Here is a 23,120-nt window from a genome sequence, read left to right on the forward strand (position 1 = left end):
GTCATTAATCACAACCTCCCAACAAAACTCTCTAGACTACAATTCTGCATCCTAGTATCTGTTTATAATGTTCCCTTTAAACTATAACAGCTAGATGAACTAGTGATATGTAAGACATTTTTTTTTACATTTTGGTAACCCTGAAATATTCATCTGTTATGCTTAAATATATAAGGTAAATTATTCATTGACCACTTCAGCTGTAATGATTCCAAAGCAGCTGTTATTTACCTGGGCAACGGTCCTCAAATTAAAATAATTCTCTGAATCAGCTCTAGGCTCCATGCTGCTACTCCTTATGTTTAACAGATAGGTTGTAGCAGCTCCAAAAAAGCACTGTGGGCCAAGGAGTAAATAACCATTTTCAAAGCATAATTATATACTGTATTTGCATTACAGTGGGAGATATGATGATCAGGTAAATAATTAAAAGTGACAGGTCTGAAATGAAACAAAATGATCCCAAGGAAACAAAAGGCACTTTTAATGTCACCTTTCAAGCAATATACATATGTGTAAAGAATGTTATATATTTTTTAGCCCCAAAAGAAACAGTAGTATAGAAATAAATTATATAGCTCCCTTGTACCTTCTAAATTAAAGGTTTGCACCTAGAAAAAAGTAAAATAAAATTGCACCAACCCTATATACACCCTCTTCAACATTGATAAAGGATTTCCTTGCTTTCAATGACTCTTACTATTATATGACATTTAAGAACCAGAACACAGAAAGCCTATGTGTGTTTTTCAGAGTAGGTGGGGAATTTGGAGGAAGCATAGTGATCAGCTCTCAGAGGTAGGACTCTGCTGGGTCTTTGAATTCCATCCATATAAAAATAAATGGGTCAGTGGATTCTGGTTCTGCCATGGCAGTGTGAGCCCACAATAACCTAGCCCTCCTACTGTTCACAATTAAAAGCTCTGATAAAAATATGGGGGGAGGCTGGGAACTACCTGAGAACTGTGAAAGTAAACAAAAGCAGATGGATTTGGGGGGATGGGTGAGTTTTCCGTTTTGTTTCTTTCCTCATGCAGCTTTATCCTGAGGACAGCCCCCAGTTTCAGAGTAGTGTGTGCTCCAGGAAGCTAAAATTCCAATAGAAACATGTCTTTCTAGCCACAGGGACCAGAAATGTTGATCCTGTCGGGTGGAGTGAGTGGGAGAAATCCCCAAAGGGAAAGAAACAGAGAAAGGGGTTCCCCAATTCTGTGTATGAGCCCTTGGCTCCACCTAACATCTGAACCAAGCATGTAAGGTACAGACTCAAATCAACATAGCAAAGGCAATGACAATTTAAATGAGATACGAATCACTTGCATAAGTCTCGGACTAACCCCTGAATTACACATGTGCAGGACAGACCCAAAGTTGCACAGCAAAGGCTTGTCTAATTTAACTGAGATTTAAACCACTCCCCACAAAGGTAAGAAGAACTTAGTTAAGGTCAGAGCCTGGGTTGATTGCTTGCTAAAGCAAAAACATCAACATTCTCCTAAGGATTATAAAAAAACTCAGAACCCATACAGTATTACATTGACAATGTTCAGGATATAATCTGAAATTACTTGACAACCAAAGAAACAGGAAAATGTGACCAATTCTTAAGGGAAAAACAATCAATAGATGACAACCTAAATGGTGAAACCATCAAAGACTTTATTTTTTTTTTAAAGATTGTATTTATTTATTTGTCAGAGAGAAAGTACACAAGCAGGGGGAGCGAAAGGCAGAGGGAGAAGTAGACTCCCCGCTGAGCAAGGAGCCTGATGTGGGGCTGGATCCCAGGACCCTAAGATCATGGCCTGAGCCAAAGGCAGACGCTTAACTAACTGAGACACCCAGGCGTCCCACTATCAAAGACCTTAAAGGAGATACTATAACTATGTTCCATGAGGTAAAGGAAAACACATTTGAAATGAATGAAAAGAGAAATCTCAGTAAAGAAACAGAAAACAACATCACACCCATTTTGAAACTTTAGGACTGAAAAACACATTATCTAAATTTTTTAAAAATGTTTTTCACCGGATAGGACCAATAGCAGAATGTAGATAACAAAGGACAATGAAGATAGATCAATAGTAATTATCCAAACTGAAGAACAAAGAGAAAAGATTGGAAAAAATGAACAATGGTTTCCAGACTTTAGGACAATATCAAAAAAGCCTAGGATTAGAATTCTACAAAACCATCACTAAAACAAAGAAATGAAGTTAACAAGGTGCAGAGCTCAAGGTTAATACACAATATCAATTGTATTCTTTTATTCCACCAGCAATTGGGAAATAAAATTTACAAAACTTCTATTTACAGTATCACCAAAAGTCATAAAATACATAGGAATAAATCTAGCAAAAGATGACCAAGGCCTCTACACTAAAAACTATAAAACATTGCTGAAGAAAATTAAAGAAGACCTAAATAAATGGAAAGATATAGCATACTCATAGATTAAAAACTCATTATTTTTAAGATGGCAATATCTCTAGTACAAACTATATTCCATGTGATACCAATAAAAATTTCAGGTTTTTGTTTTGCTTTGTAGAAGTTGACAATCTGATTCCAAAATTTATATGATAATGCAAAAGATCTAGATTAATCAAAGGGATTAAGAAGGAGAAAGAGAAAAGGGCACGTCGGTAGCTCAGTCAGTTAGGCATCTGACTTCAGCTCAAGTCATGATCTCTGGGTCCTGGGATCTGCCCACAAGCCCTGCCCAGCAGGGAATCTGCTTCCCCCCCTCTACACACACACACCACCTCCTTCTCCCTCTCCCCCTGCTCATTCTTTCTGGCTCTGTTTCTCTCTCCAATTAATAAATAAAATCTTTGAACAACAAAAAAAAAAAAAAAAAAAGGAGAAAGAGAAAAGCAAAGTTGGAAGCCTTGCTCTACCTCATTTCAATACTATAAAGCTACAAAACTCAAGACAGTTTGGTATTGGTTAAAAATAGGCATATAGATAAATGAATCAACAGAATCCAGAAATAGATACATACATGTGTCAACTGTGTGTGTGTGTGTGTGTGTGTGTGTGTTTACAAAGGTGCCAACTCAGAAGGGAAAATCATTTCAACAAATAGTTATAGACCAACTGAATATCTGTGTGGAAAAATTGAACACCTATTCTTACTTCACATCATACGTAAAAATTAACTCAAAAGAAGGTTACTGGCCTATACGTAAACCTAAAATCATAAAACTTCTAGAAAAAACACAGAAAAAACTATTTACAACTTTGGATTAAGCAAGGTTTCCTAGATGGGACACCAAAACCCAAATCATAAAAGAAAAAATAAAGAACTGGACTTGATACAAATTTAAAACTTTTGTTTTTCATAAGGCACCATTAAGAAAGTGAAAAAGTAAGGGTTTGCCTGGCTCAGTTGGTTGAGTGTCTGACTCTTGGTTTCAGTGCAGGCTGTGATTTCATTCACGGGTGGTGAGATCAGATTGAGCCTGCACCGATCTCCATCTCAAGGCAGATCTCCCCCTGTGCCCCTCCCCTGACAGTTGTGTGCACGTGCTGTCTCTCTCAAATAAATAAATCTTTAAAAAAGAAAAAAGAAAGTGAAAAGTCAAGCCAGAGGCTAGGAGAAAATATTGACAACATACATCAAAGGACTTTTACATGGTATTTATAAACTCTTACAACTCAATAATATGAAGCCCAACAACCCAATTCTTTAAACGGACAAACTATTTGAGCAGACAACTAATCAAAGAATATATACAGATGGCCATCAAGCACATGAAAAGATACTCAACATCATTAGTTATCAAGGAAATTCAAATTAAAACCACAATGAGATACCATTACATATCCATTAGAGTGGCTAAAATGAAAAAGACTGAGCACGCCAAATGATAGCAAGGATATGGAGTAGCCAAAATTCTCACACATTCCCGGTAGGAATGTAAAATAGTATAATCAGTTTGGAAAATATTTTTGTAACTTTTTAAAAAGTTAAACATATACCTACCACAAGACCATGGCATTCCACTCCTAGGCATCTAGCTATAAGAAACAAAGACATCTGTCCCCACAAAGACCTCTACATGAATGTTCTTCACAGTTTTATTTAAAATAGCCACAAACTGGAAATAACCCAAATGTCCATCAACAAGAAAATAGGATAAACAAACTGTTATAGGGGCGCCTGGGTGGCGCAGTCGTTAAGCGTCTGCCTTTGGCTCAGGGCGTGATCCCGGTGCTCTGGGATCGAGCCCCACATCAGGCTCCTCCGCTGGGAGCCTGCTTCTTCCTCTCCTACTCCCCCTCCTTGTGTTCCCTCTCTCACTGGCTGTCTCTCTTACTGTCAAATAAATAAATAAAATCTTTAAAAAAAAAAAAAAGTTATAGATCTACACAAAGGAACACAACTCCGTAATAAAAAAGGAATGAACTATTGAGACATGACATAGCATGTTAGAATCTAAAAATCATGATGTGGAATTAAAATTTCAGGCAAAAAAGAGTATACTACAAAGTAATTTATACTGACAGAAAGCTAATCAGTGGTTGCCTGGAAAAAGGTGTGGAGGGAGAGATGGATTACAAAAGGTATCAAGGAAACCTTTGAGAACGATGGAAATATTTGTTATATTGATTGTGGTGGTTACACAGGTGTATACTTATGTCAAAACTGTTCAAATTGTACGGTTCAAATATGTGAGTTTCACTGGAGTTCAACTGCATCTCAATAAAATTATACCAAAAATAAGAGGGGGAAGGGAGAATCCAACTTATTGACAAAGACAATGAGCAGTTCTATGCTTCCAGCCATATGGTGAAATGGATAACCTAATTGTCTCACTGTAAGACAGAAATGATTGGTTAACTATTAACAAACATCCTCTTAAGTGTGTATTGACTTCATTAGAAAGAAAGACACACGTTTGGGTCTACCCTTAAAGAGTAGGGGGAGAGATTGCTGGCCCCTTAAGCAAGGGGCTTTGGTTTAGGCAGGTAGTCATGGACAAGAACTTGGCTTGGATTTGGGACTGAGGGTAGGATTTGAGACTGAGACTTCCCCAGATTCCTGAAAGCAATAAAGCCCTACATCCTCAGTAAGAGGTTGGTCCAAGAAAAGATTACACTTGCTAGCCCAGGAAAAAAATAAGGAAGCTCTCCTGCCTTGGGAAAGGTCTCCTCTGAGAACATGTAACCACAGCCTATCCTCATGTGGGTTTAGGATTTAAATACATGCTACCTCTATAGTCAGGTAACCCAAAGTAAAGAAAAGTAATCTAAAAGATGTTCCAGAGGGCACCTGCCTGGCTCAGTGGGAAGAGCATTTGACTCTTGATCTCAGGGTTGTTAGTTCAAGCCCTACATTGGGCATAGAGATTACTAAAAATAAACAAACTTTAAAAATAAGAAATATTTTAAATAATAAATAAAAGGTGGTCCAGCTGAAAATGTCCCTGAAGCACCTGGCAGAAAAAAACACAAAGCTTCTTATATGGTAAAATTCTGAATCAAGCCTCACAAGATTCCCCCCAAAATACCTCATTGGAAGTGAGCTCACAATACAAAATAACAAAATACATTAGAAACTTAAAAAGGCAATATGTGTGCAAGGGTATAGCACTTGCATTAACACTTTTGTTGTTAAATATCAGAATTTTTCTAAACAGACTAGTAACCCATAAAAATCTAGTGCCTTTTCTCTGAATGAGGACACACTTGGAACCCCATTTAAAAGAATTAGGAATTATATCTACTATACATGTCCATGAAATGAAAGAAGGAAATTACAGAATAATACATATAGATTGAGCCTTCGTTTTGAAGAAAAAATATAAAGGTTATATATTTGTATGTGCATATAAGAGAGTATGGAAATACATACACCAAACTTCCTTAAGAGTAGGATTTGAGGAGGAAGATTAGCAAAGAATTTAAATACCTATGTTTGGTCAGATAGATTTTTTTCTTTTTTGACCATGAGCATTTGTAATTTATTTCAATAAAGTAAAATTTTAAAGAGATTTTGTTTGTAACAACAGCAGCTATTTTGTCACCGAAAATAATGGACAAAACCCAATTTTCCAAGGGCAGTACAGGTGCTAGCTAGAGAAGCAATGGGTGGAAGAGCACAAAGCCAACGTTCTTTGAAAATCCTGTTTCTCACGCTTCCCCTCGTTTGGCGTTCTGTCACCTAAAATGTAATTATTCAGAAGCTGGTTTTCAGAAAGCATCCCCTTCCGAGAATAATGCTCATTGAGGACAACTTGGAAGTGATTCAAGAACTGACTGCCGGTCACAGTTGCCTTAAATAATAAACTTTATAGCCTGCCCCCAAATAGATCAGATCACAGCATTAGAAAAGATGGTGAGATCATCCCCTTGCTTGTGCTTGTCTTAAATTTAATCAGGTAGTCAAATTCTAGTCCAAGCAGCATGACTGGTTGCATATAAAAACATATGAATAGGGGTGCCTGGGTGGCTCAGTCGGTTAAGTATCTGCCTTTGGCTCAGGTCATGATCCCAGGGTCCTAGGATTGACCCACATTGGGCTCCTTCTCAGTGGGGAGCCTGCTTCTCCCTCTGCGGCTCCCTCTGCTTGTGTTCTCTCTCTCTCTCTGATAAATAAGTAAAAGTTTAAAAAAACCATAAATAGTAAAAGACTAACAACATTTTGAAGAATTGAGTTGTCTGAGAAGTCTTGCCAAAAAGATGTCTTATTTAAAAAAAGAAAAAAGACGCCATACCTTTATAAGCCTTGGAGAAATCACTTGCTATGTTCCAAAGTTAAAAGTCTTCTCAGATAAGAGGTATATAGAGTATAGGAAAAGGAAATTTCCAAGACAAAATTTTAAAAATAGTTAAGGAATTTTTGTTGCAGTGAAATTTAGCATCTGAAAAATTCATTATAATTGAGTACGTTTCATATTAAATATAATTATGAGACTGGGCTTATTCTAGTTTTCTTTTAACAAGATTTGTCCTCCCATTGGCCAGATTTGGGACATGTTGAACATCAAAAACAAACAAATAATGATTACAAGATACCAAATGAATAAAAATCCATGAGTCCATTGTGATATTCAAAAAAGGTAAAGGAATTTTATTAACAACAGCCGAACTATGAAGAGAGCCCAAATGTCCATCGACCGATGAATGGATAAAGAAGATACGATGTGTGTATACATACATATATATGTATACACACACTATGGAATATTACTGAAGTAATATTACTTGAATATCACTCAAAAAATCTTGCCATTTGCAACAACATAGATGACAATATACTATATGATCTCACTCCTATGTGGAATTTAAGAAAGAAAACAGATGAACATGTGGGAAGGGGGGAAAGAAAAAAAGGAGAGGGAAACAAACCATAAGAGACTCTTAATATAAGAGAACAAACTGAGAGTTGGTAGAAGGAGGTGGGTGGGGGGTGGGCTAGGTGGGAGATGGGTTATTAAAGGAGACACCTGTTGTGATGAGTACTGGGTGTCGTATGTAAGTGATGAATCACTGAATTTTACTCCAGAAACCACTATTGCACTGTATGTTAACTAATTAAAATTTAAATTTAAAAAAAGGAAAACCCTTTTTTTGTAGAACGTAGAAGGAAAGATATTTAGAAAACCACCATTTTGAATCCCCAAGGCAATAACTGGTTCAGGCAAGGATCAGCAGTGTAAGCTAAAGCCCTTAAGCAGAAGGTTGTGAAGAATACCCACACAATACTGAAGAACCACCCACACATAATAACCATTTGCAAAGAGAAAAAAACCTTTATAATGGAGAAATCTCTACTCACCCACTTAACCAAGGAATCACTCTTAAATTCAGTAATAGTAGGGCATCCTGATATTATGTTTCTTAATGTGAAGTAAGAAAAACACAAGATCGCTAGTGAAATCTTCTTGCCAAGAATGTTTAACCTGAATCCAATCAAGCCTTACCAAGTTTATAGGAGCTAGAAGGACTAGGCACTAAAAGACAGCATAAGGAAAAAACCAAATCCAGAATGTGGGCCCTTCTATAACTATGACTTTAAAAACCCAATGTCGTTTTTAAGAAATGTGGGGAAACTATTCTAAACTAAAAAGACAAAGGATCTACAACCAAATGCCACATACTGACTGAAACCTGGCAAGGAAAAGGAAGGAAACTGCTGTTAAAAATTCTGAAACAAATTGGAAAACTTGAATAGGGATTAAATATTTGATGATATTCAGAATTATTGTCAGTTTTCCTTAGGTGTGATCATGATGTTGTAGTTCTATACACAAGAATCTCCTTGTTCTTAGGAAATACATGCTTAAGCTTTTAGAGATGAAATACCATGATGCCTGAAATTTATTTTAAGAGTACAGCAGTGTGGTGGGGAGAGGGAGGATTGCCAAAATCTGTCTTTACCCTTCAAAACCAGTAATATGGTTTAACCTACTGTATACGTTAAGAGAGTTAAAGCAAGTGTTAGCAATTGTTAGCAATTGTTGAATCTGGGTGTTGGCTATACAGGTGTTTACTGTACTATCAACTTTTCCATGTCGGAAATTTTTTTATACTGAAAAGTTGGGCAAGGGGGAAGACTCCTTCTCAGAAATATCTTCCTTAGAAGACACCTACCAAATTTACCTTAAATTGTAAAGAAGTACCTTAATTATTCTAAAGAAGTGGTTTGCTTTTCCTCATTTGCTCACTCACCATCCAATCAAAGCCTACGCCTAAAATCTGCTTTAATTATTGCAAATATTCTAATGCTTAGAATAGAAATCCCAAAATAATCAACAGAAGATTTTCATGTGTAACTGGTTTTATACCCAAACAACAAACTTAACAGCAGTAAAACAAATTGTTTATTACAGCATAAAATGCGTTATATTAAATTTACACAATGATATATAAAAACACATACTGTTTATATCATACAGTAATTTAACATCCATAGAAATATCAAAACAAATACTACTCATGCACAAAACATGCATATACTGGTATAAAAAACAATTTTACACAATACCGTTTACCGAAACAAAAAAAATATTTTTTAAAAAGCCCTTCCAGACAGGGTCAGTGGTCCAATCTGGACTGGATTGCACTAAAATGTTCAGGCCAACGCTTACGTGGCACAGTGCTCAGTGAGCAATTCTGGGTTTGGAGTCACACCCAAGGGTTATTTCATTAGGAGTGAATTTCTCAGTGCCCAAGGACCAAAATGTTATCCCAAAGGCAAGTCCTTCCAGGAAGAAATGGCTGGGTCAGCTGCAATCAGGGAGGAGGAGAAAGGCATCAAAATGTTGGCTAATGGGCCCTAAAAGGGTTACAGTAACCAGGGCCTAGGCACCAAGTGTGGCGAAAGTTTTAGTGAATCCTTTTAAGGTTATTACCAGCCTCCCTATCCAGGTCACCAGCTCTGGATTTAGGGTCTGGTCTTCAAGTTCTGAGTCCTGTAAACCAAACAGTTCTGAGAAGAAAACGGAATGGGGATACATCTAAGAAAGGGACACTATATAAAAAATTACAGAAAACAATGACTGTCCATCGTACCTACTTCACGCAGTTGTATGTGGTGCCTCTCAACAGGAAAAGCCTGGCGGAGACACTGCCCGAGAGAACCAAGAAGCCAATGTGTGTCCTAAATTCCATCCACCTGGCCTTCAGATCAAAAGGTTCCATCCCCGTAAGCCTTGAACTTCAAAACCTGTGCCTTCACAGATGCTCGGAGAATTTCCAGTAAAAATCACCTGATACCACAAAATTCATTCACTATCACCACCATTAAAAACCCAGTATTCACTCCTAGCCAGCAAAACATTCTTTACCTTCCATCAAAGGCACTAGCGTCCCTACAGGATGAAGACGAGACAATTTACCTCAGGTTTACCTCAACAAAAGGAAAGCATTCCGCGAAATTGTCACACGAAAAATAGGACGCCACCTTTTTCCTCTAGAAAACTAGAAGACACCCCCCTCTCCCCACCAGTGGTGCTCCTCAGACGGTCGTCATGAGTTTCAGAGAACCGGACCGAAAGCGGAGGATTTTCTTCTTGAGGTTATGCGAAGCCTTAATTTTGACAAAGGTTTTCGTGGGGTTGCTGTGGAGGTCTGGGGCTGTGACCGCCTGGATGGGGAGAGTCTGGACAAACTGGGACCAGATCAAGCCCCCGCTTTCCTCGGAGTCACTGGAGCTCGTGCTGTCGCCCGCAAACTCACCCTCGCTCACGCTGGACTCGCTGTCCCCGAAGCAGTTGGTGGTGTAGTTGCTGCGCTCGTCCTCGCTGGTGTCCAGCACGGTGGAGTGGAAGAGCGACTCGCACTCGGCCGAGTACTCCGAGTCGCTGGCCACGTAGGCGTACGGGCTGGCGTAGGGCAGCGGCACGCCGGCGGGGTACAGCCCCACGTGCTCGCGCCGGCCGCGCCGCGATCTCCGCAGGGCCTCTTCCAGGGAGACCTCGGCGGCCGAGCGCCAGCGCCGCGAGTCGGTTCGCTTGTGCTTGGGCTTGGCCACCAGCGCCTCCCGGCCGTGCCCGTGCGCCCTGCCCCCGGCCCTGTGGCCGGCACCCAGCGGCCGGCTGGGGAGACCCGCCTCGGGCTGCCCGCCCCCGCCCTTCCTCCCCCGGGACGAGGCCTTCCTGAGTTTCTTATTTGTATCCGCGTCGTCGGGGAACCGGCACTTCTTGCTGGCCGCGCGGCTCTTCTCCCTCACAGGGGGCAGCGTGCTGTCCGGCCCGTGGAGGGCCGGGGCGCCCCGGTGCTTCGGGGCCGAGCCACGCGGGACGGCCGCGGTCCGGGAGCCGCGGTGGGGCCGGCCGCCCGCGGCCTGCGGGCCCGGGACGGACGGCGCCTTCGCCGGGGGCCCTTCCTCCAGGCTCTGAGAAGAGGAGCCCTCGCTCTTGAAATCCAGCGCAGGCCGCTCTTCCACCGCGAAGGCCGAAGACAGCAGCGGAGCAGGGGCAGGAGGGGGCGCTGCCGGAGGGGCAGGCGGCTGGCCGCATTTCTGTGACAGCTTTTTCAATGGCTGCACGACTTTGTTCTCCAGCGGCGGCGCGGGGCCCCTCCCAGGGCTCTCCTTCGGAGAGGCGGCTAGGACCTGAATGCTGTCTTTGGGGGGCTCCCCTGTCACAGCGGTGGGACACCGAGCGTGCTCCTGGGAAGCTGGCTTGGCATTTTGGGGCAGATGCCTACTTGGAAGTTCAGTGGCAGCGCCTGGCGAGCAGCCCTCCGGGGGGGACAACCTCTTGCTCTCCACTTGTTCTGCCTTTGATTCTTTTGACCACTGCTTCAGTGGGGAGAAGGTCCCGTTGTCCAAAGAGGAGATTCCGCCAGAGGGCAAAAGCACCTGTTTAGAACTCTTAAGGTTCCCGCTGTTGCCCTGTGAGACACCCCCAGTCACTCTGACACAAACGCTCCCATTCCTCAGAAGCCCCTTCGTGGGGTCTGCATTCACACTGGTTCTTGGCTTGTTGGTCCTTACGGGGTGTGTTTTTTTCTGGACCAGGCTTAGAATGTAGCCATCCATTTTCTTACTGGATGAAGGATGGGGAGCAGACCACAAACTGCTTGGAGAGGGTAAGGAAGTGTCTGTCTTGATGACGTCCAGCTCGGATCCCACACAAATGTCACTGGCGTGGTTACCAAGCCTCTCCTCTTCCCTCAGAGGGTTGCCCGTCAGGCAAAGGAGAAACATTGGGCTCTGCACCGCCACAGCATGAAGTGGACTGGGATAGCGATACACATCATTTCCGTTTTTAGACACCAGATCACACTGGTACTTGGGGTTCACATCTGCAATGATACCAAGGGAATTAAATTGTGATGTGGAGAGGGAATGACAAACTGCCCCTGAGGCCTTATCTTCACAGTGGCCTTCTTTATATTCCAACCATCCTATGAGATCTGAAAAACATTTGAAGATACACTCTGAAGAAATGAATTGGTCAGTGCCAGCTTGACTCAGGCCAATTTCTATGAAAACAAATTCACGAATAGAGAGAGAATGCTAAGAATCAACAACTATTCCCAGAAGCTACTATACTCTTTCACATACAGTCCATACTACTGGATGAGGGAAGAAATATTTAACAAAGAAATCTGTAACAAGAAATGATATATCGTCTGAAAGAAAAGTACTCAGCCATTAAAAATACTTTCAAACTGTTGAATAATATGGGGAAAATACTTTAAAGTTCAGTGAAAATCATGATATAATACCAGACTGTAATTATAAACTTAATGACTGTATATATGCAAAGAGAAAAGTCTTAGATGAAGCACACCAAGATGCCAATAGTAGCATTGCAGTGTAGAAAGCAAGTGAGATTTACTTCTTTATTGCCTATTTTCTAAATTTTCAGTAAGTATGCACTGCATTTATAACTAGAAAAAAAAAACCCCACATTTTTTGAATCATTCTTTCTCTGGGCTACTCTACCCTCTGTATTCTATTCCTGGTTTCCTTTTGAAATACTGCAGATAAACTGTACTTTTTTTTTTTTTTTAAGATTTTATTTATTTATTTGACAGAGACAGCCAGCGAGAGAGGGAACACAAGCAGGGGGAGTGGGAGAGAAAGAAGCAGGCTCCTAGCAGAGGAGCCCGATGTGGGGCTTGATCCCAGAACGCTGGGATCACACCCTGAGCCGAAAGCAGATGCTTAATGACTGCGCCACCCAGGCGCCCCTAAACCGTACTTTCTGAGAGCTTTCTCTTCATTTTCTATTTTTTTTAGACCTACTTCTTAATGACATATATTCGGTATAACTGTCAATTGGAAATTCAAAGAAACCGATCAAATTTCAATGGAGACTAACCAAATGTAAATAATAATCACCTTGTATTTTCAATAGTGACACTAAAAAATAAAACAATATTTTTTAAATAGGAAGGAATTCTTGATAGGGTTTTAAAAGACGGAGTTGTAGTATTAATGAATAAATTTTCCACATCTCAAAAATGTAGATGCCAAAATATAATGAAATTAAGCTTTCTGGGGCGCCTGGGTAGCAGTCGTTAAGCGCCTGCCTTCGGCTCAGGGCATGATTCCGGCGTTATGGGATCGAGCCCCACATCAGGCTCCTCCGCTAGAAGCGTGCTTCTTCCTCTCCTACTCCCCCTGCTTGTGTTCCCTATCTGGCTGGCTGTCTCTCTGTCAAATAAATAAATAAAATCTTTAAAAAAAAAAAAAAAAGAAATTAAGCTTTCTTGCTTAATTAAATGATTTTGATATCTTACCTTGGTGACTATTACAAATATCAAATCCCTTTAATGAACTTCAGCTAAGGGAAATCAAAGTTTTTGTCACTATTTAATATATTCCATATTATATTTATTTACTCAAATATTAAAAACCTATGTGCCAGAGTCTACATAAATTGCTTAATGTAAGGGAAATCTCCATGACCTTCAATGATAATTAGCAGTCCTGAGAAAAATACATTCTGGACCCAGAAATGATATGATTCATTTGTAAAGAAAAAATTATTATAAAGTAAAAGTGCTGTGCTGTGTCCTTACCCCCCCACCTCCACTCCTAATAAATAGCTAATTATAAGAAAGGGAAACCTTTCTAGCTAATATCATTGCCCATCCCTCCTCCTCCACTACTCTATCTTCGCCCTACATTTAAGCATTGCCCTACATTTACCTACACTTTACTATTCTGTCCCTGTTCCCTCTTAGAGTCAAGGAACAAGACAGACATCTCAGTCCCTAAGGCCCAGTACAACTGTCTCAATTATGTGAAGATGTGGCATTTGGGAGATCAAGGGTCTGTCTTCAAGGAAAACCTATACCAAAGTGCCTTTAATGGGTTTTAAAGTTTCCCTCTGAAACCAGATCTGTAGAGTGAAGGGGAGCAATTACCAATGAACTTGAGGCCTAGACACTCTAGATAACACAGATTTGTGTTTCCCTGAATGATTGCTGCTGACAGCACAAAGTACAAACACAAAGAGCCCAGCCAGTTAGCAGCCTCAGTTGTTTGGCATTGTGTTTGCGTTGCTTAGATCTCAAAAATTCAGCCTTCCATCCAAGTGGAGGACACAGACGAGCCGAGAGTGCAACGACTTGTGCTAGCTCCTACAGCTCCTCGCCAGGTTTTCTCCGCTCGTCTGCGGAACCACAATAAAACAGAACTACGAAAGGAGTCCCAAGTTTCAGCAACAACTCTGCCATTCAGCAAATGAGGAGCCTCTGACGAACTGTTTTATAAAACCAAATTCCTCCTCTGTTCAATGAGAAGGTCGAACACAATTTCTGAATTCCCTTGGTGTGATGGGGAAAAAACTTGGACCTGGCCGTTAGTCCCGAGCATGAATTCTGCCTCTGCCACTCACTAGCTATACGACCTTAAACTACTAACCTAACCTCACTAGACCTCATTTTTCTGAGACATAAAATGGAGCTAACGATACCTGCACACCCTGCAGAACTATTGGGAGGACTCAAAGGACATAAATGTATGCAGAGCCTCTGGTACAGTGTGTGACATACAGTGGAAATGCAGAAACTCTTCCAGTACCAAACAACAGCATGACTCTCTCTGGAGGTCACTGCAAGGTAGCCCAAAATGGGGAACAGGGCACATGGCCCAGGGGAATCTCATCCCACCCACCTGCTAGAAGAAAAGACAGCTGCCATCGTACAAGACATTCTGGAGAACCTGGAAGGGCCACTGCTCCCTGATGTGCCAATCAGTCTGACAGATATATTTAATTTAGTGTAAGTTTGAGCTTTAAATGATTAAAAGAAGAAAAAAACAGATTCAAAGTGGTTTTCAAAAGAAAATGCAAACAATTTAAACTAACAGCAAAGGCTCACACACAGAGCACAAGACCTGTAATATTGGGACAGGATTCTAAAGATCAGCTATCTTGCCACCGTCAGCTAACTAGCACCCAAAGAGGACTTGAAAAGTGGTCTAGATCACTATGTTATGGTTCTAGAATCGTGATTCTAGATCAACTATGTCATGAAATGTAGCACGTTGATGGAATTCCCTGCCCTTTTGTTTTTCTATCAATAGAAGGGGTTGAAGCTAAATAATCTTTAAGGACCTTTGACCCCTTCCAATTAAAAATGTCTATCAATTCTAAAAAGTCTTACCTGCAGATTTGGGGCAACCATCTGAGATAGTCAAGGTTGCCTCCAAGGGGCTGCAAAAGCAGGTGCTGGAATGACAACTGGATAAACACTCACTGAAGACCGAGTTAGAGGAATTGGAAAGGGATCCTGAAGCCCCATCACTCAGCTCATAAAACCCTACAAACAAAAACACCGTTTGGAATTAAGATCATGTCAAGCAATAGTACACATTTGTGCTTAAAAGGAAAAGAGTTAATCAACTAAGAAAGGCAGGAAAGGGAGACTTTGTGGGGGGGGCAATTTTGGTTCACTGAATTTAGCATTGTGACCGTATGGTTTTATCTCAAGCAATTCTTAGGAAAAGGCAAAGAGTCCATATCTATGGATACATTTCAAAGTTACTTTCACCCTCAAACTGACCTTCCTCCTTGACCCCACCTTTAAAGATGTTCAAGGAAAGAGACTTAGATCTGTCAAAGCCTCGACTTTATCACGAATGTTTCAGAAAGAATCATCTGAAGAAAAAAACAAATCTATTTAAGAAGCCAAATGGCTTAAAAGAAAAAAAAAAAAAAACTTTTGAAGTGGTCTCAGGAAGTTGAAGTGTGACTAATTTTCTAGCCCAGTTCTGACTTTCTCAAGTTTCAAAGGAGGACTGCTCTTCCAGAAATTTGAATAGAAGCTTTTATTTTTAAACTCAGGGGACTCCAGTCAGATCAATCTCATTATTAAAAATTTTGTCATCTGGTTTTATTTCCCTCTCATACAACTGAATGGCAGACTGCTTTTTTTTTTTTTTTTTTTTTTTTTTTTAATTCTCTCTGCCCTAGAAACAAACTCCATTGCCATTTGCAGGTCTGGGAATGCTAAACCCAGGGGGGCTGAAGTAGAACTTGAGTGCAGAACTCTGTCCTTGTGCTCACACACTCACCTGAGCTGGGCCGACTGTCTGTCTCCAGGTGCTCTTCAGACGTCTTTTCTACATCTAGTCTCAGGTCACTTATCTGCTTGTCAAGTTCTTGCAACTGATTCAACAAACCAGCATCTCTTCTCCTCAAACAATTCTGATTAGGAAGAAACACAGAAGGGAAAAAGGAACACATTTTTGGCCACAAAGAACCAGAACGTCTGCTCTTAGGTATTCAAATTACCATTTAAAGAGTTCACTAAATCTTCCAAAACCAAAATTTTACTGGATGACCTGAAATTTTTTTTAAAAACTTCAAGAATATGTCCTATGTTTAGTTTTACTTTCTTACATTTTGTGGTGCTATAAAGTTTCTTCATAAACGCAGGACTTGCTTTTCGTTTCAACAAATATATACAAACTCACTTTTTATAGGTAAGGATAAGAAAAGGAGTTTTTTTAAAACCCTCTACATAGAGCCAATTTTTTACAAAACCATACTTCACAGCAGACTCTTTAATTGAAGTCAGGGTGTAAGGTATTTCCTACAATACACTATACTCTTACTTAGGTGAGATTTTCTGGCCAAATGTCCCACAGAGTTTTGTTTTCTATTAGTTGCTTTGTGGGGTTTAATCAGTCTTAGGGCCTTTGAAAGTGAGAAACTAATACTAATAGCCAGTGCCAAGTATAATGTGGCTTGGCAAAATCCAAAACCCTCAAGGGAAGGTCCATCAAGATTTGAACTCAACTTGGGTTTCCAAAGGTGACAGATCTGTAGTGCTAACTCACACCGCCACCTAGTGCTTCCTACTGCTGGGAAAGCAAAAGAACTAAAAACGCATCTGGTTCAAATCATGAATGCCAAGTCTACAATTGAAAATAGTACCGCAAACACTGACTGGACTGAAATTCTCCTGACACGCTGCCTTGCTCCCCTCCAGGGGACAACAGGAATGTGCCACTCACAATCTTGAAACTCGTGAAGAGAAAAAGGTGCTATTGTACAAGACAATGCATAAAATGTCAACGACCAGGCATAACCGGCAAGAATTGACTCAAATCCACATTACATATGAATCTGGTCTGCTACCAAAACACAGTAAAATGCCAAAAAAGGTATTGCACAAACCAGGATACATCTTTAAAAAATAGATGCCTAGGAATATTATTCCTCCTGTCTGTCCTTTGATTTAAAAAACCTGTAGACAAAAATCATATATGCCTGTTTGCTAGAATGAGTTTCTTCAGGAAAAATGAACCAAAGTAAAAGCACTTTGATGCTGAGAGAGAAAGAGGGAGAAAGGAGAGAGAAAAATTATCTGAAAAGAGATAATACAAGAAACCCCTTGACAAATAACCACACGGCATCACCTATGTTCACTATTGTAGGAGGGACATTATCGAGCATGTGTCTAGTTTCAGACAGTATCACATGGTCAGAAAAAGATTTTTTTCTCTGTTTTCAAAACTACATTTTTGAGGTCACCATAACAAAGCTGCCGCCATTATTCTGAGGCGGGGTCAAAAGCTGTTCATCAATACATTAAGCGCCAAAGTTCTTTTTCTTCCCCATGAATGCAGATGGCATAGAATGACTGAGACGCTGACCGACATCCAGTAAGATAAATGCTGCCTAAGAGCAGGTTCTCTCTTCTCCCACCTCCACCACCGGTCACATATAATATGAGAGGACAGGGCACTTTCTCCAGCCAAATTCCTATCATTTGCATCTTTTAGCACAAAGGGCTTCTATTTGAAATTAAGCAGCAGCCCAGGCAAAAGCTGGCATGCCGAGAGCCCTGGGAGGGGCAGGGCTCCCTACGTGCGCTTCCGCGTAATCGTAAAATTCAGCATTGGACAGTTAACCTCGCCACAAGCCCCCTCCTCGGCTTTTGTCCCCTCTCGGCGGGAGGACACGAAGCTAAGACCTCCAAGTGAAATAGTATTTTAAAGAAGGGTTTGCAAACATTCGGGGAGAGGGCGTTGAATTCGTCTAACTAGAAAGGATTGAAGGTTACAACCAGGCGACTCCAAGAATCCCAAAGGCAGCGCAAGGAGGGGAGAGCTGCCACCCCCTCCCGGCAATCCGCGCAGGGTCGCCAGCCCCTCACCTGACACAAAGCGGGCACCCGTCAGAAACGCGTGGGCCCCGGCGGCCCACGCAGGAATGGGGGTCCGGGAACAGGGAGAATCCCCCCAGGCGGAAGCACCCTCACGCCCACCCCCAGACCACCTGCCCGAGTACCAGCCCCTGTGCAGGGCAGCCGTGCCCCTACCTCCAGGCACGACCTACCAATTGCTTCCGCAGCAGCAAGATATTCTCCTCCAAGAACTTCTCCTCCAGGCGGCTGCGTTGCGCCGCCTCCGCCGGCAGCTCCCCAGCGCGGGGCGCAGCGACTCCCGAGCCCCCGGCGCCACGCAGGGCGCCCCGAACCAGCAGCTCTTGGCGCTGGCGCAGGTACTCCAGCTCCGCCAGCCCGGCCAGCGTGGCCTCTTGCCGCTCCCTGGTGCGCTGCCGCTCCGTGTCCGCCTCGCCCTTCTCCCGCCAGCGCCCCTCGGGCTCCACCGCACGCTGCTCGCCCCGGGCGGGCGCCTGCGGCTCCAGCTCCCTCGCCGTCCCGGCCGCGCTCGGCTTCATGGCCCCCACCCTCGCAGCGAGCACCCGTCACCGCAGCCGGGCCGCCCGCGCGGAGGAGCAGGCGCTAGGGCTGCGGCCGACGGCTCATGCCGCCCTGAGACGGGGCACGGCGACGGGGCGACAGCCAGAAGCGCTCAGGACCCGCTCGCGGCCACGGGCTGCAGCGGTCCGGGCCCGGGCGGCGCCGTCCGCTGTCGCCGCGCGTCCCTCGCCGCGGCCCCGCAGCTGATAACGCCCTGCCCGGTGCTACGTCACGCGCGGCGGCCCGGCAAACCCCCGCCTGGCGCCCGCCTCCCCGCGCCGGCCCCTCCGCTCCGAGGCCCGCTCCCCCAGGCTTCTCTTCTGTCAGGGGCGCCGCTGGTGCTCAGCGCCGGCCTCCTCCTCGCTCTGCCCTCCCCGCTCCTCCCTCTCTCCTCCCCCGCTCTTCCCGCAGGCCTCCTCGCCCCCTTTTCGGGTTTACTGCACCCAATTTTTGCCTCGTTCCTTATTGGTTCTTCTGCCTCGCACAAAGCAAGAGGCGAGCGCCTCGAGTCCCAGCATCCTGTTACAGTCGGCCTCGCAGGCAGGGTAGCGAAGGGACGCAGCAGTTGGGCTCCCCAGAGAACTTTCTGAAACTCGACCGAGTTGCAGCACACAATCTTAACCCTTTCCCCCCACGTCCACTGTTCACATCCACTCACACCGATTTAGGTTTCTTTCACCTTGCCAAGCAAGGTACTGAGAGTGTATTCAAAGACAATTTCTGTGGGTTTGGTTTCTTTGACTCCGCTTTGTGAAGGCAAGCAATAGCAAAGCACAGCGCAGTGTTGTTCTAAAACTGTCTCTTAGTTTTGTGGCTGTTGCTTTGTTATTTATTTTACAGAAGGCGTGTAAAATTAAGCGGGAGGATGTCGCTGTAAAACAAGCGGTTGCATCAATTCTTTTACAAGCCCTGGGTTTAATGTTGGCGCGCGCGCCTGCGCGCTTTGGTTTTTGTTTGAGTTTTTTATTGTTATTTGCTATCTTGGGCAAACACAAGAGCTCTGACTCTGAAACCAGACTGTCTGAATGTGAATCCTGCTCCAGCCTTGACGAGCTGTGCAAACAAGTTACTTCGCTTCTCTATGCCTCTCTTTCCCCAACGGTAAAATGGAGCTACTAACAGACTATGCCCGTCATAAGAACTTTAGTAATATACGGTATATAATACGGCGGGGTGAGGATGTGCGTTTACAAAGTGGCAGGCGCATAGATAGTAAGGATTATATGAGTTGTAGCTTTTTGTTTTCTTCCAGAGGGACCTATAAACTGTCCCCCAAAGTAGCATTTGCGGAATGGTCAACTCTGCTTGGAATGCTGGTCACAGGGAGTTTTGGTTGGATAGAGGTTTAGAAGTGCCACTAGCTGGCTTGTCTATGGAAAAGCACCTTATCTGTTTTAAAAATCAATACATCAAAGAGCCTCAGAAATTAAACCCAACAAGTCACAATCTGCTAAAATTCAGGCAAACTGTTGTGTGAAGGAGTGCATCCTATATCATTATTTCAGACTCTTACACCTTTGCCCGTCTGCCCTTTCTCCCCTGTGTGGTCTAGCCTTCCCTCCCAGATCAGTTCACTCCCCTCCAAGATCACTCCAGACAACTATATGAATATCTGATTCTTACCAAATGCTATTTGTTTGGTTATTTATCTGGGTGTACACACACACACACACACACACACACACACACACACACATTGGGGTTTATGTGTATTTCTTCTCTCCAATTACGTTATAAAAGTTCCCTGAAGGCAGAGACTGTTTTAATACCCTCTTAGTATTACTGTACTCAAAACAGTGCCTTGCAAGCATTCAACTGATGATCTCTACAGACTCAAGAAAATGTAGGTTGGTTGTAAATTGTTTTTACATTAACATACTTTCTAACTAAATTAATAGTACCCATTCAATCTCTGCAACAAGTAGAATCAACTCAGCATTTACTAAAACAAACAACAAAAACCAAAGTTCCCATGCCATACTCCATTGACCTCCCCATTGCTGCCCCGCACAGACATAAAAGAAACTGTAACTACAATCATGATTCATGATCAACAAGATTGTATATTAGATCTAAAAACAGAATTATGTTCCAGTGTTCATCAGCATACAAAATCAATTCTATTCGGGTCACCTCTTCTTTATGCCTACTGTGTGCCAAACAATTCACGTAGTAACACAGGAACTAATTTTCCTCTGTAACTTTAGTAAAGGACTGAAGGCAGTGAAGAATAATGACAGATCCCACATACTAAAGGCCACTGACCCATGTCCTCCATCATTGTCTCATTCTATTAATTTCGAAGCAAGCTTCTTGCTTTCTAGCTCTGAATTAGATTCCTTTTGGCTGGGCGGAGTCTATTATTGTGGCCTGGGTTATGTCACACATCGACAACTATATTTATATAGTTAAGGGGGGGGAGAAAAGCTAAAACATGTTTTACACGCTACTAATAAATCTTGTTAAAGTGGACAGACAAATCACTATGTCTTCAAGTCTCCCCCCCATCTCACCCCCCCTCCCCACCAAATGCCACTTGGAGCTGGCTCATTAGTCCAAAGAAAACCATTTGCCATAACAGCTTGTACATCTCCGTGAGAAAGTGTTCCCAGCAAGTTTAAATATGAAAATTAATGTATTCAAATGGTTCCACCAGTAAAATGGTCACAAACAGGAAAAAAAGGTCATGCTTTCCAAAGTATCCATTACACATTAATAAATAATGCTGTTCATTCACATGCCAATTAAAATAAACTCGGGCTGTCAAGTGAAATTAGAAGCAAGGAGCTTAATGCTGTCATTGTGGGGTTTTTTGTTTGTTTGTTTTTTTCAGGAAAACTCCCAATGCCATCAGATTAAGTGTAACTAGTTGGGTTGCCCCTATTTTCTTCTTAACTCAACAGCCAAATTTTCTCCTCTCCCGTCTAGTCCTGGCTTTTCTTTCCCCTTTGATTCTTTGTTTTGGTTGCAGGTACTCCGGAGGCAGTCAAAGGTAATCACCTACCACTCACTGCTCCCTTCTGTTGCCAACAGGATCTCACTTCCCCCTACTGTTTTGATTTTGCTTTTTCTACTTTTTAAAGCAGGTACTGGGGCTTCTTCCTCCATGGATGCTACTTTGTTATCTCCTTTCCAGTATCGTTCAGCCCTAGTTAATTCTTTTGCTTCCACCCCCTCACCCAAGCCTTGTTTTCACAGAAAAGCTGTTAATCCACACTCAGAAAGTGTGACACTAAAGTGGATCTGCTGCCTGGAAAATCTGGAGAGTAAGATAAAGTTGCTAACCTGAAAAAAAGTCTTGACGGAATATATCGTAGTTTGGTAGTTTATGCTTCAGGGCATTTCCTGGGCAGAGCCAGGGAGGGTCCCTCAGATCACACAGTCTGACCCCTTGCCCTTGGGCAGAACATCTCCCACCAGCACCCCCACTAAAGTATGAGCAGCATTCTACAAATGCCTTATCGAGCAGTGAACATTCTACTGCAGCCAGCCAAAGTAAGGAGCATCAGTTGCAAGTTTTGCTGTAGAGAAAAGCAACAAAATGATGCCTTGCAGCTTTTATGGCCAAACAAACAGAAATGATGTAATTGGGAAAAGCTGTCTCCAAATAGGAGGGAAAAAAATAAAGGGCAATCCTTTGAGTTGGGGTGATGACCACCATTCGAGGGTCTGGGATCAAAGCTCCAGCCAGACATCAAAGCCCATTTGAGTCTAATGCCAAAAGAGCCACAGTGAATTAAACTTCATATATAAACTAATTATAGCTTGAGCCCACAATCAGGCTTCAGTGAGCACATAGGGGAAAGAAAGCAGACATTGAAACAAAAGATCAAGAAAAAGGAAAGTTGGTAGCAAAACTGGGCAACATCATAGCCCTGACCACTTTAAAAAATCTTTTGAGGGCAGAGGGGAATAAGGGAATGGTGGTAGAAACAGCAAGCTTTTGACAATGCTAGTCTTGTCTGCAAGGCTATGAAACAGCTCTTTCCACCCTCACTGACTTGGGCTCAACCACACACTTCCTTATTCCTGGAAGAAAAGGTTATCTGTTAACTGTTTTAGCATTGTTGTAAGGGTTTCCAGTCAGCAGGTTTCTGTTGAAGAAGACCTAGATGATTCCTTGAAGTTTGGGGGTGAGTTCTTCAGGAAGTTCAGTTTCCTTATACAGCACACCCTGAGTTCCAAACACTCACGCTGGGAGCGACTTGCATTCCCCATGGCCTTCATCCGTGACGTCTCCACCATACCTCAGACTTCAGTGCCTTAGCTCTGCCATTTACAGATGGAAGGTGCCTCATACCAAGTGTGCAAATACCCTAGAACATGCTCTGGTACTAATACCACAAAACTACTTCATTCCCAGGCAAAATTTAAAAGTGTTTCAGAGACAAGTGGTCACTTTAAACAACTGTATTTAGCAGATTTTGCCCTTACTCTGCTTTGTTGGGGCTGGTCCCTAAATATTTGAAATTCTCCATCTCATGAACAAGCAA

At 42.6% G+C, this 23,120-nt stretch overlaps 1 protein-coding gene across 2 annotated transcripts; it reads right to left on the bottom strand.

Moving 5' to 3' along the window:
• Positions 1 to 6,332: 6,332 nt before the first annotated feature.
• DACT1 (dishevelled binding antagonist of beta catenin 1) lies at positions 6,333 to 18,813 on the bottom strand. Of its 2 annotated transcripts, none has more exons than XM_045810518.2 (4): positions 18,261 to 18,813; positions 15,989 to 16,121; positions 15,079 to 15,234; positions 6,333 to 11,871 (listed from the first exon to the last, which is right to left on the bottom strand). In XM_045810518.2, the coding sequence occupies exons 1-4, from the start codon at positions 18,603 to 18,605 to the stop codon at positions 9,968 to 9,970; spliced, it is 2,538 nt and encodes an 845-aa protein (XP_045666474.2). In that variant the 5' UTR covers positions 18,606 to 18,813; the 3' UTR covers positions 6,333 to 9,967. The 2 variants fall into 2 exon arrangements, with proteins under 2 accessions (XP_045666474.2, XP_045666473.2); XM_045810517.2 differs by having other exon boundaries at positions 6,334 to 11,760.
• Positions 18,814 to 23,120: the final 4,307 nt, after the last annotated feature.

This window comes from Ursus americanus, chromosome 26, assembly GCF_024610735.1.
Source record: "Ursus americanus isolate L20-20 chromosome 26, mUrsAme1.1.p, whole genome shotgun sequence".
Taxonomy (NCBI): domain Eukaryota; kingdom Metazoa; phylum Chordata; class Mammalia; order Carnivora; family Ursidae; genus Ursus; species Ursus americanus.

Excerpts from the sequence above, each read along its gene's own strand:
- DACT1 (XM_045810518.2), bottom strand. The coding sequence starts at position 18,605 with ATGAAGCCGAGCGCGGCCGGGACGGCGAGGGAGCTGGAGCCGCAGGCG. Across the intron at positions 15,235-15,988 it reads AGACAGTCGGCCCAGCTCAG|GGTTTTATGAGCTGAGTGAT; the intron begins GTGAGTGTGTGA and ends TTTTGTTTGTAG. Across the intron at positions 11,872-15,078 it reads TGGTTGCCCCAAATCTGCAG|ATCTCATAGGATGGTTGGAA; the intron begins GTAAGACTTTTT and ends AATGTTTTTCAG.